At 45.3% G+C, this 20,046-nt stretch overlaps 1 protein-coding gene across 3 annotated transcripts; it reads right to left on the reverse strand.

Moving 5' to 3' along the window:
* Positions 1–442: 442 nt before the first annotated feature.
* foxj3 (forkhead box J3) lies at positions 443–18,658 on the reverse strand. Of its 3 annotated transcripts, XM_068712246.1 has the most exons (10): positions 18,447–18,657; positions 14,668–14,751; positions 12,943–13,044; positions 8,522–8,650; positions 6,797–6,971; positions 3,808–4,275; positions 3,101–3,202; positions 2,363–2,554; positions 1,431–1,529; positions 443–1,312 (listed from the first exon to the last, which is right to left on the reverse strand). In XM_068712246.1, the coding sequence occupies exons 1-10, from the start codon at positions 18,573–18,575 to the stop codon at positions 1,200–1,202; spliced, it is 1,593 nt and encodes a 530-aa protein (XP_068568347.1). In that variant the 5' UTR covers positions 18,576–18,657; the 3' UTR covers positions 443–1,199. The 3 variants fall into 3 exon arrangements, with proteins under 3 accessions (XP_068568347.1, XP_068568348.1, XP_068568349.1); XM_068712247.1 differs by lacking the exon at positions 3,101–3,202 and having other exon boundaries at positions 18,447–18,658; XM_068712248.1 differs by lacking the exon at positions 8,522–8,650.
* Between the last annotated feature and the right edge of the window lie 1,388 nt (positions 18,659–20,046).

Below are 20,046 nucleotides of genomic sequence, written 5' to 3' on the forward strand. Positions count from 1 at the left end.
TTAATGATCAATAGGCTGCTCACCTGACATGTATGATGCCATTACAACTAGCATTGAAGACGTGACTTTGTTTAGTACTTCATGTTATAACAGCTTCTGATTGGTAAAGCAATTATTAACCTACACGATGCAACACGGAGGACCAACACCTCAGGTTACTTTGGGCTGAATGAATTTAAAAAAAAAAAAGACAAGAAATGCTTGACATCCCTGCTTTCACCTTCCTCTCACACTCATCGTATTCACTTGGCTTGAAGTGCTTGAGACAGAGAACTAAGAACAGGAAAAAAAAGAAAAGAAGGTTGCTGTACTCTCATACCGAGTCTGTTGCAGTGAGCCTGATCACATTGGTTGGCTATGAAAACAGATTACGATACTTTCCGTGATCTCTCTCTCTCTCTCTCTCTGTCTCTCTCTCTCTCTCTCTCTCTCTCTGTCTCTCTCTCTCTCTCTCTCTCTCTCTCTCTCTCTCTCTTGGTTTGTTTAATATCAAGCCTGCTTAAACATTTAACACCCTGTTCAAAGTTATTGTAAACCTTACTTCACCACCAATCCAGCCACAGTGGGGCCCACTTTCTCCCAAAAGTGACCAACGAGCACCATCACATTACTCACAGAGACGGCCTGTGTTTCTTTAAAAAAAAAAAAAAAAAATTAAACAAACTTTTTTCTTTTCTTTTCTTTTCTTCTTTTTTTTTTTTTTTTTTTTTTTTTAAAGAGAGATAAACTCATCCAAGAGGCAGCTGAGGCCAATGTCAACACGAGAAGAATTACAAGCTGAACACGTCGCTCAAATCACATAACAGTTACGGAGCAGGGGGTCGGGGGGGGGGAGAGGGGGTCGGACTTTGGAAGGCTGCTGGCTGGGGACGGGCAGAGGGCTGGCTGAGGAGCTGAGGAGCACGTGGTTTGGACGAGAATGTGTTCTACTTGTCTCTCAACAAGTACATAAGCAATCGCTTTAACATGTCCGACTAAATATGATTGTCTTCAAAGTAACATTTTCTAGTTATGTTTTGCTTTTGTAAAAATGTCAGGACTCTGAAGTCTGTCTTTCTCCAAAGCTTGTCAAATGTCCTTCTGCGTTCCACCCACAGTGGCCTCCTCTTCCTCCTGCAGCCTTTCAGCTCAGCCTGGCTTCCTCTGGCTTCCACCTCCTCTCCTCGCTCCCTTTCGCTTTGCAAAAGGAGGTCTAGGGGCTAGACAATGGAGTCCCAATCAAAGTCATCCTGGATGTCATCAGCTGGCATGCGATGCATCTGGAAGTTTCTGGTAGGTATCATGTGCTGCTGGTTCATCTGTGCATGGTGTCCTGGAGAGAGAACAGACAGGATTTAGTGGGTTTATTAATAGAAAACGGGAATATTAGCGTTCATAATGTGCTGCAAGTAATGCTGTTAATCGTGTCTTTCTCTGCGTCTTCTTGTCACCTGTCATCGTGGGTCCTGTGCTGCTCATGGGGGGCATGTGTGGATATCCTGGAGGACCCATCATGGACATGTTCTGTCTGGTGTCCATGTAAAGATTTCCTGAAGAGAGAATCGGAACAACACTGTAGTTTAAGCCTCAGTTAGACCTGGAAATGCACCTCTTGAATTCAAGTAATGCATCTGAACAAAAAAAAAAAAAAAAAAAGGTTTTTGGGTGAAGAATCTGCAGTGTAATTTAGTCATTTTAGAGTAGGATCTCTGAATTATCCCAAATTATATCTGCGACCCACACGTGAAAACATAAAAAAAAATCATGTGAAAAAAAAACAAAAAAACATCATGGTCTATACTAGTATTTACATGGCTGGATACTGGCCTGTCTTTTTGTGTCTTTCAGCTACACTGTATTACCTGTGGCTCCCCTCAAACAGAAACAAGAGTGTGTGTGTGTGTATGTGTGTGTGTGTGTGTGTGTGTGTGTGTGTGTGTGTGTGTGATTCTGATACACAAAATTGTGTTTATTTTTTCAGACATTACTCTTGTCTTTTTTCTTTTTTTTCCTGATGAATTACAGAATAATTAGATTTCTTTGGGCCTCTAAGAAATGATCGAGTAAAATAAATCATTATTTGGTTGAACTGGTTACAACTGGCAGACATGTGCAGCCTGTAAGTCCATTTGTCATCAGACAAATGGATTTGTGTATTAATTTTTATCAACCTTTTTTTTGCAGTTGTTTTGAAGTTCTAGATACTGTAAAAATACACAATCCTTCCTCGGAAACTTAAGCAGATAGAACGCCTACATCTTTCAAGAAACATTGGTTATTTAGAGGCGGAGAAACAGCTGCTATCCTAATGACGATGAACGACACGCATTCGATCAACCCGTGGCATGAATGAGGTGGTGGGGTTAACGAGCGGGAGTTTAACCTGTGTTGAGGTGCTGGCTGGGTTTGTTGGGGTGCATGGAGCCATGACAAACAGTAGGCTGCACTGCCCCTTGTGGCTGGATTACACCGGTGCGGGCAAAAAACTGGTTGATGGACGAGCAGAGGTCGGCGATCTGGGTGGGTTCCAGGGTCCAATTGTTCAACTCCGCTTGTCTCATACTCTCTCTCAATCCTAAAAAAAAGGGCCATGAAACACAGATTTGTAGAGCGAACAACCAGAGTTACCGTCAGAGCTAGTGACAGTATCGGTCTGCACTAAAACGCCTTTGTGACAATGAAATGTATGAAACTGCACCAGCCGACTGTTCAGAAGAATGTAAATTTAGTAAATGAGAAACTAATTAACAAACAAGGGAAAAACTTTGGTTGCAATATATATTCATTATGTCAGTAACCTTCAGTGGGTGATATTTAAAAAAACATCCTACCTTGCAATCCTAGACTGTAATTGGATAAACTGACCTGCTGAGCTCAGTGTTTTGGTAATTAAACTTGAAGGCAGTGTTATTTAATTGAAGAGCTCAGTTTAATTAAACTCGTAATCAACTCCACAGTGTCAACACTTCAGCACTCAATCAAAAGCTGGGGCAGTACTGTGCCATCAGCTCTTGGCTTTAAATCTTTGGTTTCTTGTGTAATCTAGAAAAATCTTAATCTGGAGAACAAATAAATCAAATACATTACTATTATTTGTTTGATATTTGTGTCCAAACCGCACCTTGGAAAGGTGAAAGGTCGACATCAGCCCAGTTATAGCTGCTAGCAATACGACAGCTTTCTTTCAGTGCATCCAGATTTGGGTACCAGTCAGACAGTAAACCTGCAACACACACACACAGCACACTATCTGTAACATTTCAAGATAAGAGACTGGAAGGATAAAGAGAAATTTCGGTCCCGACACCAAGATCACTCTCGGGACAAATACAGATTTACTCCTAAATTACATAATTTACGGACAACTGCACAATAATTGCTGCTGTAATTGTTATAAACTGTGGTTCAGGTAATAAGGCCAGATGATGCATTTTCATTGTCGTCACATTTTTTTGTAGCTGCGCAGGCAAGTTGCATCGCCAAATGATTGAGAAGGCAGCGCCACATAGAACGGGTGAGCAGGCTCTTGAACGGTTGAGCTCTGTGCTGTGACCACTAGGAGGCGCCAGTCCACTCTGTAAGAGCTGCTGGAGTCACTGGCTGCAGCATTGCTTTGTTCTCAGCACAGATAATAAATCAGATGATGATTTACTGTTCAGCACCTTTACATTTCCATAACACATAACAGTTTCCAAACGCTTTACGACTAAAAAACGACAATGATTCAAAACCACACGCAGCTGTTGTCTCTGCTGACGTGCGTTTGAGTGATGAAGATGACGAGGAGAGAAGAACGCGGCGGAGACGACGGCAGACAGAGGGTCTTACCTGTGTTGCAGGCCATCTGTTGCTGGGTAGGATGGGGCTGGTGGGAGAGGCTCTGAAGTGGCTGTCCGTGTTGCTGTGGGTGCTGGCTGTGCTGCGCGTGTTGGGAGGGGTGCGCCGTGTGTTGCTGTGGGTGCTGGCCGTGGGACGGGTGCTGCGATGGGTGCTGCCCGTGCTGGGAGTGCGCAGCGTGTTGTGGGTGCTGACTGTGTTGGCTGTGCTGGGCGTGTTGGCTGTGGGGGCCGCCGTGCTGCGGGAGGTGCTGTGCGTGGGGGGAGCCGTGGCCAGGGTGGGCTTGGGCCGGATGGGACAGGGGCACCTGGCCACTGTTGGCGGGGTGGCTGTTGGGGTGGCTGTTGGGTTGGTTGTTTGACAGGCTGTTCTGAGTGCTAATGGTGCCGCTGGGGGAGTGCTGATAGGAGCAGGAGGTGTGGGACTGCTGGGAGGAATCTGACGGTATGCCCATCAGGCCTGGGAAACAAAACACACCAACACAAAGCTCTTAATAGTGCGCTAACAGAGAGTCGCTAACAGATATGTCGATCAACGGTTTGGATTATTGATAGGGCTGCAACTGACCTTTTAACGTTGATTAAATTGGCAATTATTTTTCTAATTTCTCAATAAGTCGCTTTGTCTAATAAACACATTTTTTCCCGTCTTTAAACATCTTCTTTTTGTATTGATATAAAATAAGCAAAAAATCTGCAAATTCTCACATTGAAGAAAAAAAAACTGGATCGCGCTAAGGGCCTCAAATGATTATTAATTCATAAAATTGTTGCAGACTGTTTTTCTGGAAAAAAAGCCACTGGTTTGCAACACTTCTCAATTTTGAGAATTTGCTACTTTTCTCCGTTTCTTCTCGTTGTAAATGGAAGATATTTGGGTTCTGGACTACAGGAAAAGCCATTGCAGACATCACCTCTGGGAATCACTGAATCTAAAAGTAATTGACAAATGAATTGATAATGAAAATATCTTTAAGTGAAACCTTAGCTGGTGAAATGAGACTACCAAGAGGTGCATTGGTATAACGCACTTCAGGACAAAGACAAAGAGCCACGATCGTCACATATAAAAACAGCTACAGCCATAAATCTTAACATCTTACAATAATGGGATCACTGTCTCCCCCAAAGGGCCATTCGTATATATATCAATGACTCACATGCTGTTACCTTGAATTTGTGAGGAACATTTTGTCTCAATGGTGAACGAAGACTCAACAAAGTCGTCTGAGAAAAAAATTCTTGACGAATTGAAGTAAATGTGAGTCGCGTTGACAACAACAAACTATACAAGAACATCAGTTTCAAAACTCACGACTCGTGCCGTATAATCCAAGTTATCCGGTTATCAACTCATCGCTTCCCAAACACATGCATCTTCCCTAAAAGCGTGCGCAGACATGCTACTCGTCTATGTGAGTACTGTTTAAAATATTAAGGTTTTAGCTAAAATGCGAGTTTTTTTTGTGAGTTTTTAAACTGATGTTTTCATAGAGTTAGTTGTTGTCATTTACTTCAATTCATCAAGAATTTTCTCAGTTCTTAAGAGCCTTCATTCCCCGTGGAAACATGTGAGAAAAAAATCAATATAATAATTGATAATTGATGTAAAACTGGTCATTTCTGGGGGGTGAAGAATTCCTTGAAGCAGTTGTACACGTGAGACGGACCAGCTGCCATTTTGTAGTATCTGGGAATGACTCAGCATCAGTTGTGTCTCGGAGGTTTTCCCCGAGCCGCCGCCGCCGCCTCTCCTCTCCTCTCCAGCTACGCAGCTCTGGATCGTCTTTGACCGATTCATTGTGCCGCTGCACGGCTCTTAAAACAGACACGACTGGAACGTGGACATCTGCACACCCAACTGCAATCATCTGAGTGGCAGGGAGTGGTCTTAAGAGGCCCTGTCCTTCACAGCTTTGGCACAGTAAACCTATTTCACTGGAGTGCTTTTAGAGCTGACTCCAGCCCTGCACCTCCACAATCGGCACGTAACACTCACTGCAGGGGTGACAAAGGTGCATCTCTTATCGGCACAGAAAGCCCATTGTCCAACCAGGGAAATACAGAAAGCAATTAACGCGGCACCAGAATAATAATGCGAGCTCATTACCTATTATCAAAGCCAGTGAATTAGCTCACTGTCTACAGCGGCAGAGTGTGAAATCCTCTAGCTCGATTATTTACGCTTTTTAATTGCTAAAGCTTGTCTGACTAAGAGATTTCACTTTTATGCGCATAAAAAAAAAAGGTAACAACTTTGAACTAATGAAACATAGATGATAGATTAAAGGAGAGGAACTCTTTGAAAACATTAGCATGAAATGCATTTGATTTGTGAAAGTAGGTTATACAGAGAAAGCTCAGTCGACTTTGCTCATAACCTGCTTGTCAAGTGCTCTTTGTTTATCAGTCAATCAGATTACAAGCAAAAAAATGCATTTTGTTCTGCGGGGACTTTCGGAAAGCTGTGCTCTATCCGCTACTATGTATTATATCATGCAAATTCCCCATCATTATGACAAATGAACCTCAAATCCAGCAGATTTGACCTCCTTCACTCCTCTGATGAAACGCAGCCGACACGAGAAAACATTTCAAACGTGACAACGAGACGCAGACAACTTTCATGTAATTTGAAAAGTATAAAGCAAGAAGGCTGGCGTTTAAAATCGGAATTAACCATTGAATGAATGCAGTAACATCTCGTTTTACATCCTCTAATGAAATATTTAAGACGCAAACTCTCAGACTCGGCTTTTGAATATGAAATGGGGACTTTTTCCACATTACTCTGGCAAAAGACCATGAAAATACCTGCTTACTCCACAGTAAATCAAATTAGTACCAAAAGACTCTACAGCCCCAGCTGTTAAGAACAAACCAACATCAGGAATTTGCTCTGGGAGTCATCGCATTCCATGATGCATAAAGCTTAGGCTCTTTATTAGATTTCCACTTGATGCTCCCGTGAGGCCACTCACCTTGTTGGCTGAAGGACTGCTCAAAAACAGACTTGTAAAGGCTGCGGAAGGAGGCACTGAGATCTTCAAATTCAGAGAACAGGAGCTGCTTGTCCCTGTCTGGCATGTTGTACTGGGACTGGGGGGGCTGCTGGAGGCTCATGGACTGGGACACGGGCTCTGGGTGACTGCTCACCTGGAGAGACGAGGAGATAAAGAACGCTAAAGATGAACAGAAGTAATGTTTAATTAATCACAATATGTTTCATGTTTCATTTGTGATGAGATTTTATGGTGAAAGAACACTGGCTACAGTTTTTGCTACATCTGCACCACAGACCACAGGTGCGGCTGATGCCAAGAGGAGCGCACTATAATGTTCAAAACATATCAATAACATACGTACTCTTCAAAAGAGCCGACATGCTCTATCTGGTCATGGAGCCACAAAAACAAAAAACAGAAAACTTCTGGAATATTAAATTTAGTGATTTATGTGAACGCACGCAGCAAACGCGCAGGTCAAATATGAGGATGGCTGGAGTCTTCTGAGGAGCCACTTTAATAAGGTTTCTGTCTGACAGTATGTAAAGAACAATAACACAGACCACGATGATCTAGGTCAGAGCTTAGTTACCACCTTGGCTCACACACCATTAAAAGACCAACTCGAACGGACACAAACCCAATACTCTGGTGGCCGGGAAAAATGTATTTAAAACAAAAAATCAATAGCAATACCGTGTACAAATAAGCAGCCATTTTATCCATGCATTTGTGTGGGCAGTCAATGTTACGCACTGCCCCGAGGAGCGCTCCCTCCAGCAACGAGTTTGTCTACGAGATTCGTAGCAGCGATGGAAAAACCATCGCCGTTTCACAAAGCAGGACCTGACCCCGTGTCAACTGTGGGTGCGAGCGCGTTACAAGAGAGGTCGCGTCAAATTTTTTGGAATCAGAACATCTTCCTCTCCCAAGATGTGGCCACGCTGCTGAAGTGCACGGCTCACAGTCTGGCTTGGGTAAGAGTGAAGAGGTGAAAATGAAGCCGGAGTGTTTACTGTGAGCTGCTGCTTTGGCAGAGAGAGAGAGAGAGAGAGAGAGAGAGAGAGAGAGAGAGAGAGAGAGAGAGAGAGAGAGAGAGAGAGAGAGAGAGAGAGAGCGCACATCCATCAGGCTGAGCCGATCGATGCTCAGCGCCTAGAGCAGGGAGCACTCTAGGATGCAGGAGGACCACACCAAAGAGGGGGCATCTCTGGTGGGAGGACATCAGAGGAAGCGCTTTCCTTTGTCTGGCTTCCAGGAGCGTGCACATCTTTCTCTGTTTCCCTTAACCCCCTTCCTGATGTTGTACTCCAGCGCATGTCCACCCTGAACCTCCGTCTATTGCCGTCTACGGCTGGCTCCTCTGAAGAAAGCCTCCTGGGGCTTTCCGATCAGATGTAATATGGGATACAGTACACTTTCGAAGTCTGCCGGTGTTTCGCTTTCATTCATTTCGTGACCGTGGCTCTCCCACAGCTTGAAAAAAATGTGGATAAAATGAGAATTCATCACTCGGCCTTAGCGCTTAACAAATAATCAGCTACATCGCATTTATGTAAAATATCTTGTCGACATCGAGAATTAGCAGCATCCTTTAAGGAGCAGCGGGGCGACAGCACAGTGCCACAGCAGGACCTTATTTGTTCTGTCTTTGTACCACTGCAACATGCAGATTGATGGAGAGCGGCCCCTCGGTCTTACCGGTGTGTAGCTGTGCACACTGCCCACACTGTTGAGATTGACGGAGGCCAGACTCTGATCAGACAGGCTGTTGTTAAGGCTGCTTCTTGGACTATCGCTCCCTTCCTGGTCTGTGTTGTACAACGCCACCTGAAACACACACATGTACGTCAGCGTGTTATCTCAGATACACACGCATACACTCACTGATGTTATTGTAACGGTTGTAACGATACATCGATCTGGATCTGTATAGCGATTCAACGATCTAAAAACATCAATACACATCATCATCTTTAAGATGCACTTCATTTTCTAATTCCTATTTACAAAATAAAAAAAAATAATGAAATAACATTTTAGTTGCTTTTTGTGAGTTTATATAAATGTAACTGATCGTGTTAAATTAACATTCAATCGAATCAACATTGGCAGGCGTTGTGACATCAGCAGGTATCGATTTGTTGTCCAAAGAATCGACATGACATCGTATCGATATCGCATCGGGATGAAAGGTGAGATTTACATCCCTAGTTACTAATTGCTATCACCAACCTTGCTGACGGTAGAGCACGTCAGCAGTGCTCTGAGATAATGCTGGCCTACAGTTAAACAATGTAATTTAGTATGGAAATGTAAAGCCTGAGCGTGTGTGTGTGTGTGTGTGTGTGTGTGTGTGTGTGTGTGTGTGTGTGTGTGTGCAGGAGACACAGGGTGCTGCTGAACACCCACCACAGTCACTAAGGGGTTCAGGCTGAGCGTGTGAAGGGGTCTGGAGACAGCTGAGGCATTCCTATCACTAAAAAGGTCACACTACTGGCGATGTCAGCCACATCTGCTCACCGAGCGCAAATACGTTTGGGACAACTAACAAAGGATTCCAGTGCAGCCGGAGACACTGACCTTTCAATGTAGCGGCGGAACTAGCCGAAGCACTTCAGGACGACAATCTTAATTATCGTCTAACAAGGTTTCAGCCCCTCCCGCCCTTCCCAAATAAAGTGCGCCGTCAGACAATCAAGACAACAGTAAGAACGAACCAGATAATGAATATAATGATACCCGCAGAGAATAGTCCATGTGTTGAGTTTTGTATTGTGAGAAAGGAATGGCAGTAATGCACGATGGCGTTGCGGCGGAAGAGTGCCTGGCATTCGAAGATCGGTGTGTGTTTGTTTGTGTGTGTGTGTGTGTGTGTGTGTCTGTCCATGACCGACTGCAGCGCGGTGGCTTCTGCTCATCGCTGTGAGTGGAACAGAGTGGGCTCTGTGTCTCAGCACAATGAGACAGCAGTGGCAGCAGCCTTCAGGCAGGCAGATTGGCCCGGGCCCTGCCCAGCATCCTGCCTCTCAGCAGCAGCAGCAGCAGTGGACTGAAGCCTCTTGTCTTTCTGCTGAGGCGCAGTGAGCAACCACAGAGGCCGCGAGGACGCGAGGAAACCCATGCAGCCTCGACTGCCTTCTCTGCTCTGAGTGATCGGCCCGCTGACTAACGCGCTGGTACGACTCCAGGACGCACACATGCAGAGCGAGAGCGTACGATCATATTAAGCTTTTAATATGGAGCTTGGCTCCTGAGCCGGTAGAATGAGAGTACTGCAATTAAAAAAAAACAAAAAAAAAAAAAACTGATGAATCCAGGCAACACTGTACGAGGAAGAGGGGTGAGGATGGGGGGGGGGGGGGGGGGGGGGGGTAGTAAGAGAAGCTCATTAAGCAACTCTAGCCTTCCTCCACTCAGTGTGGGCTTGGCTCCAGTGTTCATTAGCGTGAAGGGGAACTCAATGAACAGCTAAGACTGAAAGGCTTAAGCACGTCTACAATATCGGCCCTACAATGCTAATCAAAAGCAGCGTGCCACAGAAAATATAAATGTTATGTGTAATGAAGTCATAAAACAGGCTTTTAGCCTTAAGTCTCTCACCGCAATCTATTTTTACTCTACTCACCCATAAAGTGTGATGATTTCAAAACCTCACTGCTCTGTGGTTTCACGCAGACCCCAGAGTCCCCCGAGTGAGGACACCCACTCGAGCAAGCTCCGTTACAGACGAACACCCAGTAGCATCTCGCCCACTTGCGTAGAAGCATGCACAAACATATGACACACACACACACACACACACACACACACACACACACACATTTCTACAGCTACAGATGTGCACAACGGCAGGATAACACACAGAAACAACAACACAGAGGCAGGCGTGCTGATACAGGCAGGAGCGGCTCCACAGTAAACACTGTGTACAGTGTTAGCTAGCAGGCGAGCGAGTCAGAGTTCTATTCTTAGCAGTGAATTAAGTAAAAAGCCAGAGGTGTCTTTTACATGGGGGCCTAATCTGGAGCATGAGACATGGATTATGAAATCAAAGCAAGATTGGCCCAGGTGCCTCCAACAATGCCAGCTAGTGTTCAGCACAATTGAACAGACAGGGAGAGAGAGAAGAGGGGGGGGGGGGGGGGACGGACAGACTATTCATCAGCAAACACACTTCACAACAATCCCCTCTTTTCCCTTCATCATCACACTTCAGTGCCAGAGTTTCATCACATTCAAGCCAATGTTTAGGCCTGACCCCCCTGACCCCCCCCCCCACGCTGAGAAACGTCTGAGTCTATGTGAGAAAGGCACACGAAAAGAAAAAAAAAGTTTTTGTGAGGAATGTCCAACAGAAGACAGAAAAAGAGATTTCTGCTGGTTCAGTATACCTCCTGCCAGCGTCTCCCATTGGTCTATTTGAGAAGGCGGGAATGAGGGAGAGAGACTGGAATAGAAAAGGGAGGGAGAGAGAGAGAGAGAGAGAGAGAGAGAGAGAGAGAGAGAGAGAGAGAGAGAGAGAGAGAGAGAGAGAGAGAGAGAGAGAGAGAAAACCAGAGAGGGAATTCCTGTGGCTTGGCACACTGCACCGAAAGAGGCGTGGCCTGTCGTGTGTTTACAGTGTAAGACAGTGAGAAACAAGGTCTCTCCGAGGAGTTCAGGCCTCAGATCTGTTGCTATTTAACTTTGTCTTCCGTTCACTTCGCCACCTCAACAGCTTTTGTCGCAATCAAGTGAACAACAACAACAACAAAAAAAAGAGACAAATCAAAACTTCTTTTCATCAGCTCTTGCAATCGTACAGTAGTCATCATGTCTTGTGCGGTTTTAATGTTCTCCGCTTGTTGCTCATGTGAGTTATTTGACTAGAGGTATTTGATGGCAGGAGGCCAAACTCTAAGCTGTCAGCTCTCTACATTAGGGCCTCATTATGCAGTAACCGCTGGTGGAGACTGGTGCTGTGGCAAGTGCTTGTCTGTAGCAATCACAGAGAGAGAGAGAGAGAGAGAGAGAGAGAGAGAGAGAGAGAGAGAGAGAGAGAGAGAGAGAGAGAGAGAGAGAAAAAAAGGGTCATCTTTCCGCACACATGGGCCCATGAATCTGTCTGCTAGAGCAACACGAAAAACGGCATGTTCTCTATAGAAACAGCCCCAAGCGAATAGTGACTGACACACTCGTCAAAACAAGCTGAAACACTCTGTAACATACTGTACATACATGTACACACAAGTTAAATCACACACCGACATATGCTCAGACGTTCGAGTCCCCATCACACACACACACACACACACACACACACACACACACACACACACAAAATAACTCCTCTTTCCTATGAACAGTCCTGATCACATTTTTTTTTTTTTTTTTTTTTTGTGTAACGCTTGCAGCAAATGAATAAGCGACTCTTGTAGGCTTTTTAAAAGTGCACTTGAGAGCTGCCCCCACTGGGCCCAGAGGATGAGAGCTTAAGGTTAAAAAGCCTATTTAAATTTCAGAGTGAGCGGCACACTCACGGCTAACAGCTAGCAGTCCCTGCAGCTTTGCTCTGTGATGTACAAGTGGCTCCAAGCTTTTTACACATATTGAAAACTAAAATAAAGAGAGCGAGAGGAACCTAGCAGCAGGGGCGGTCACCTGTAGTGCGGCGGCGTAACGTGTTCACAGAAGGAGAAACGCGACTCTGGGCGTCAACCTCCGCTACAGGTGCAGAGTACAGAAACCCCCACGCCGCGCACGGCGTATTCTGTTGCAGGTCTGCACGGGACTGTGTCAGGTCTACCGGGTTGCAAAGTGCTAAGTATCAGTGTGAGCATCATATTTCCGTGCTGAAGATAACAAGAGCCCGCTGCCTTGTTGTTGTTGTTGTAGAGGAAAAAAGGTGCTGCAGTGCAGATAGTTGTGTATTTTGGTGTGGGTTGCATTGCAGAGAAGCTTTAGGCATATGAGCGTGTGCTTGTGTGTGTGTGTGTGTGTGTGCATCTCCCCTCCACTAGAGTGCTCCTCGCTCTGTGGGGAATATTGCAGTAGGTGGTTGGAGAAGTGGGTGGGGTCAGGGTGCAGCAGTGTAGCCAGGTGTGTGTTGGAGCTGGAGGCTGGATGGCTGGCTCTAGTACCTTGTTAGTCACAGTGTTGATTGCCAGTGTTGGAGAGGCACTTCCAGAGATCATACACTCCATCCCCAAAGACTCCGACTCCAGGCTGTACGGCGTGGATGCCTGTGGGGGTTGGGGGCGGGGTGTGGAGGCAGACAAAAAAAAATAAGTAATAATCATAAAAATTCAGCACCATCTAATTATCAAACACATGAGATCCCACTGCAGGTTGCAAAGGAAAGACCTGTATTATGTTTGTGAAACATCTTCTGCTGAGACCAGACACACACACATATCCTCCTGCACGATACAGAAAACAAACCTGATCTACTGTCATTTGGCAGAGCAACACCTTTATTTAGGTCACATTTGAACTGTGCTTTCTGAGACGGTGGAGACAGCCCCCCCCCCCCCCCCAACCCAACCCTCACCTCCCACCCACCCAAACACACACACACACACACACACACACACACACACACAGACACACACACACACACACACACACACACACACACACAAACGTGCCCTCGTCTTGGTGTATAGGCACACTGTTGTGAGAGATAACTCTGCCATGCCTGTCTCACAAAACTGCTTACTGTAAGAGGATTGGCTGCCAACAATACCATTTTTAATTCATGATAAACATAAATGAGATTTCCCAAACTCTCAATTTCAATGTCTGACTCTTAATGGAATGCCTTGTAGGCAGAGAGTGTCTAGGGGGGGGGGAGAGGGAGAGGAGGGGGAGGGGGGGAGTGAGTGAGCACAGCGCATGTGTCCTACAGAAAACACACTCTTCACTTGGTGCGTTCTTTTGTGTCATGCTCAAATCAACAGAGCGGCATCAGGAGAGCTTTAGCTCAAACTGTTGCCGGAGCCGCGTATTAAAAACGATGCGCTCTTCCTTTACGGTCGTCGTACACAAACTCTCGCACAGTGACGCAGTTTGTTGAATGAATGTGATAGTATTTCGATGCTGTAGGGCGACTACATGAATGGCATTATACGTTTCCATGTGCGTGTGAGACAATGGAGTGCGTTAGCGTGTATGTGTGCATATGAGTTTGCCTCGCCAGCCTAACAGGATGATCCTCTCTTCCTCGTTGCCTCTGGTCAGCCACATTGTGGGTAAGGAGGAGACAAGAGCTCGCTGTGTCGGGATGCCCCAGGGCCAGGTCAATCTGAGCAGCTCACTAAAACCTGTACAGCTGTACGTAACGCTGGGCGAAGCTCATCCATAATTAAAGACAAAAGCTCCCGCTCAGAGTAGCCGGGGCGCACAGCTCTGCATTAATTTATGTTTGTTAAAAAAAAAAAAAAGAAAAAAAAAAAAAAGTGAGTGCAGAATGTAATGTATGTAATGGCTGCCTCGGGCATAGTTTATTATTAAGGACCCCACTTCATGACAGGCTAGCGAAGCAGCGTGGAGAGGCAGTTACATAAAGTCTGGATGCAAACTCCTACTGAGTCTGTGTGTGTGTGTGTGTGTGTGTGTGTGTGTGTGTGTGTGTGTGTGTGTGTGTTTGTGTTTGTGCATGTGTGTCTGCATGTGGTAGAGAAAGAGTGGGAGAGAAAGGAGGGCAAAAGGAAAGGAAAAATGAGACAGAAGTAGAGACACAGAAGCACAGATGAATATTGAACCAAGTGTAGAAGGAGGCAGAGGACTGAGTAGGGGAACAGCACATGTAGAGTGTGTTTTTTTGTTTTGTTGAGAACACGCAGAGTTCCTATCACCAGACTCACCCGCTCTCCAGACCGCGGCCTCTTCTTTGGCCGCGTAGGCAAGGCGTCCTCTTTTGGGTTGGTGTCGATGGCCCAGTAAGAGCCCTGCAGACGGAAGAAAGACCCGTGAGCTGATAAAAACATGACACATTGCTCTTTCACACGACGTCCCTATGACGTCTGCATCGGACAGCACACAAGCTTCACATCTCCCTCTCTTTGGTACACCGTTATTTAAGAGTCAGAGGCCTCGCCTGCTCTGCTAATGCCTGTCCTATCAGCCCAGGTCTTTAGTTGAGTTGATAGCTGTGAGGTTGTGCAGCGTGTGGGCGGGCTTTGTTAGTAAGAAAAGGCTTGGCTTTTCCTCCTCTGCGGCTGCTTCTCAATGAGAGGCTGGTGAGGGCAGCTGCTGGTGGTGAAAATGCTAAGCCTTTCCTGGAGCTGTACTTCCTCAGCCTCAGGTAGTGAAGCAAGAACGCTGTTGCCAAGGATGAAGGCTCCACGGTCTCAGCCCAGGAGTCGAGGCAGCGCTCGCCCTGCCGTGTTGCTTTCTTGTTAAGGTCTGAGCAAGGCTAATCAAGAAGAGAGCAGTCGGGCTGGCTCTGGGGCTGCAGCTAGCAATCCCACATCCAAGCTGCATTATTTATCTTTGCATTCGGCCCCATTTAATTTATTTTCCAATGGTTTTCTTCCTCGAAGCCAAGAGGAACGCCGCACACAGTGCAGACTTTTTTTTTTTTTTTTACCCGAGGGCCCTGCAAGTTCAGAATTTATTTTTAATATTTCATATGACCCTCGATAAAATCTCAATTGTCCAGAGGAAGTGAGATCAGGACCTTTAAAATTACTTCCTTAGCAGAGAGAATAATTGTTATTTCCATGAGAATTTCTCTCAACAAGAGAAGCCGTAGAGCAAGCTGCATCTCAAGTATCTGTACAATAACCGCCACATAATGGCCTGCTCTTGTTATTTTCACAGCTCGCATACAACCACTGCTGCGATTGTTAAAATGAAAAAGCTGCGATTGGCCTATATTTGTCAGGGGGTTAAAATTATAAGTATAAATATGTGAGAGGCTTTGGGGTCAATTAACATTTTCCTCAGAGGGAAGAATAATTCACAGCACAATCAACCGAAGATGAAGAAACGTCTCATATTGATGCAGGCTACAGTAAAACGCAGCAGACACCTCATTACCCCAGTTCATGTTTTTACAAGAAGCTTCACTGAAGAATGTATGTAAAGGTGAGAAAAGATGTCTCTACATGTGGCTCTCCTCTGTGTTGAGGTTAAATGCAGGGGCACGGATGCAGATGTTTCAAAATTAGGGGTCACAAAGACAAAGCCACGCTTGGTGACGTTTCGTTTAATTAGGGGAAGCGGGGGGGAGAGAAAAAACATCCCGCATGGGAGGGGAGTTTCTGTATTTCCTTATACCCACCCCAAGAGAGTTGGCGGAGAAAAAAAAAAAAAAGAAAGAAAAGAGAAACATATAAAGAGTCATTAAATTATTCACAAATACACTGCAACATACTGTAGCAATGCCAAGAGAAGTGTGCTGGTGGAGTCTGGGGCAAAGCCTCAATGTCCTCTGCAGCCACAAAACAAAGGCTGCTGGAAAGATTGCGGTTTAAAAAAAACCCAAACCAGATCCTGGTAAAGGATGCACTCTACCTGCTCTCTACCCGTAAATGGCGCAGCTCATTTTCATACATCAACATACATTTTGTCATCTAGTTCCCCTTTTTTTTGTGTGTGTAAATATAGGAAGGACAAACACAACAAGTACGCTGGTTATCCCGGCAACTCCAGACGGAGATATAAGAGCAATTAAAATACGGATTATTAACGGTAGCCTTCACAGGCTGCATTTCTACCTCCGAGGTAGACGGGGTGTGTGTATGTACAATACCAACTGTCATCTCTTACACCATCTCAGAGAGAGAGAGAGAGAGAGAGAGAGTCAGACGGTGAGAGCGACATGACTCTCCTATCTCACCCAACCAGCAGTTCTCATATTCCTGCCACATTACAATATTGATGCAACATATCAAGAGCGGCTAGCGCCTCTTTGAAGTTGTCTTCGGGGGGGGAAGGGAGTGAGGAAAATTCCAAATTAAACATTAAGGATGCGAGCATGTTGGCCATGCATTCGGAATGGGATCCATACAGCAATAGATTATTTTGTATTTAGTGGAGCAGCTCCCAGGAGTGTCAATATCAGAGGATTACAGCAAAACATGAAATTAGCATTCAGTCCCCATCCTCTACACAGCTAGGCGTAGCTCTTCATGCATGTGTCGGGGTGTGTGTGTGTGGGTGTGGGTGTGTTTGTGTGTAATTATTTGTGCGGTTCCCTAAGCATATGTAGCGTATGCTCCGACTGTGCTGGGATGAAATCTGGGTTAGGCTACATACGGTTAGACCGACGCATGCATCAGACTAAATATAGGCCCATAGGCTCCTTCTTCATGAACTACTCAGCGGATCAGGGGACACGACTTATCGGAGATTGTGAAGTAAACCGGCACGATAAAAGCAACTGTAGGTGGTACTGCTGAGACTCTAAAGTCAAATTAACATGTTGGACTAAACATCCTCTGACAGTAGAGTAGAGAGCAGATGAAGTCAGGTGTTTCACCTTGAGTAAATACTTCAGGGAGGCAAGAGCCTAGAACTGACCTGAGGTCTCATTTATAACGAAACAGGGCCTCGAGTTATGAAATCTATAGAAACAAACTTGTTGGGAGTGTAACTGGTTGATCGTGGGCATGTAGAGGGCGAGATACGAGGCTGGTTGAAACATTTCCAGGTGGACTGTGATTTATAAAAGGTGACACTTCCTGCAGGTGTGTGTCCGCACGGTTTGATAGGTCTGCGATTTTTTTCTTTTGTGCAGACTTGGGATGGGACGACATCGGACTTTATTGCGATACAAACACATTTAGTCGGTCGTGGTGAACTTCCATTATCGGGATAATAGTGACTGCACCCTCACGAGTGACTCGAGAAAGACGTTTAGCTCGCTATCGAGGTAGAGAAGTGAGAAATAGAGCCTGATGTAAAAGAACAGATTTACACAATGTTACTATTTTTAAATGTAATTATTCTTTTTTTTTTTTTTTTTTATGCAGGGGGACCTTATGATTCACGGTTAACATATTCAAGATTGTTTGACTCTTTTTCACTTAAAATATCGTTTACTAAAAAAAACATGTCTCCCATATGTGATGTAATAAAATATTAGTTTTTTTAAGTGATCCAGTAGGTTTTAGTGCCATTTTAACAGTTCTAAGCACATGTTTGATGATTACCAGGATAATATGAATTATTTTGGCCGGGATGATCGTAACATGAAATGTTCACATCGTCCTATGCGTAGTGCGCACATACAACTTCACATGGATTCCTCCCACTGTTTTAAAAATGAGACCCCTGACGTCTGCCCTGCTACGACCCGATCTCTACCAGTCTTCTACTTTTTTTCTTTTTTTTTTTCCTCCATCACCCTCATCTGCTGGTCCAACAAACTGGTCTCTCCTTACATTTGAAATGCAATTCTGTGGGGGTGGGAGGTTCATAATAGATTACGAGCATGCCGTGAATTTCCAGACTGTCAGAGCCCTGGCAGCCATTCAAAGGTAAAAAATAAAAAATTCTACCACAGATAGCATGATACACACCACAGAAATGCTGTAACGGTGAATTCAGACAGTTGCGAATCTAAACTAGACATATTCATCCATTTGTATGTTTTGTTCGTAGTCGCATACATTCCTCTTGTATTTCAAAGGCTCACCTTTCCAGGGTCATCTTTGGAGCGAGGCACTTTGAGAAAACACTTGTTCAATGACAGATTGTGCCGTATTGAGTTCTGTAGGAGAAAACAGACAGAGAGAGAAAAAGGTGGAAAGGTGAGTGAACACATAACAAAAAAAAACAATTACACAAACAAGTCTGCGGTACTCGAGTGTGGAGAACATCACTGCCAACAGCAACAAGGGCATACAACTTGTTGGCATGTATCATGTAGGTTTAGTCACAGCTCCTGTCATCGAGGTCAGCTTGTTTCAGTGGCGTGAGATCTGGCCTGCAACTGTGTCCAGATTTCACTCCACACACACACACACACACACACACACACACACACACACACACACACACACACACACACACACACACACACACACACACACACACACACACACACACACACACACACACACACACAGGCTCAATCTGTGCACAAAGCCACCAGGAGGCAATATCTTTCATCAATGTCCAACAAACTGCATTCTGGTTGCACAACATATCAAATTCCTCGGGTGCCAAAAATAGGAGCCAGAAGGAATCCCACACTGGGATGGTTGCTGATACCAGGGCCTGATATTAATTAATGCTTCAGCAAACCGCCTGTGGGTGGGGGGGGTGGTTGGGGGGGGATAAATTATGTAGATCATTCTGAAAGTTAACTCATTACAGTGTTACAAGGTACTCAACAGCAGTGAAGAGGGAGGTTTCATCCAGCTGCCTGATTGGTGAGGCGAGGTGAGCTGAAGTAGCCACGAGGGCTGGAGAACGATGCTCCAGTCCTGGGTTAACCAGCTCCACCAAGGCCCCTCAGAACCAGCTGGAGGCAGGCCAGCTCAGGGCTTCTAATGCACACGGTTCTCCACTCCACTTTATGGAGTGGTATTGACAGATGGCCACACTAAAAAGCTGTAGGATTCTCTGACGAGTTTAACGGATGCAGAAGATGAGTGTAGAGAGAGAGAGAGAGAGAGAGAGAGAGAGAGAGAGAGAGAGAGAGAGAGAGAGAGAGAGAGAGAGAGAGAGAGAGAGAACCCCAAGTGCAAAGGATGGGAGCTGCTTATTCAACAGTATTATAGGCAATTATACCACAGGAGGGATGATAATGACGGCCTCGTTGTAATGCTGTCAATCTCTCTGGTTAAATCACTCTGCAGTGCCAGTGTGAGACTGCTCTCCAACAGAAAATATAGAGGGCTATGCTGGCTCCAGAGTCAAAACAATTCTGTTCCTGTGCCAGAAGGGCTTCTTCTTGAGCTGGAGAATGGACTGCAGAAGAGTGGCTAATGTTGCAGGACATTTTGACAATTTCTTTTAATCTCACTACTGTTGTAATCCAATAGAAGTGACACAAATTCAAGATAAGCGTAGCTCCTGTCGTTTCTGAAGGTCCTACATTTTTATGTAGCATCGCCCACATCCCTGAAAAGTGGAAATTTAAACCATACAAATTCAAAGACAACAGCACAACATACACACACACACACACACACACACACACACACACACACACACACACACACACACACACACACACACACACACACACACACACAATAGACAGGGTAATAAGAGACATAGATGCTCAT

Source organism: Cebidichthys violaceus, unplaced genomic scaffold, assembly GCF_023349555.1.
Source record: "Cebidichthys violaceus isolate CVI_PGR_0920_01 unplaced genomic scaffold, fCebVio1.0.p SCAF_17, whole genome shotgun sequence".
Taxonomy (NCBI): Eukaryota; Metazoa; Chordata; class Actinopteri; order Perciformes; family Stichaeidae; genus Cebidichthys; species Cebidichthys violaceus.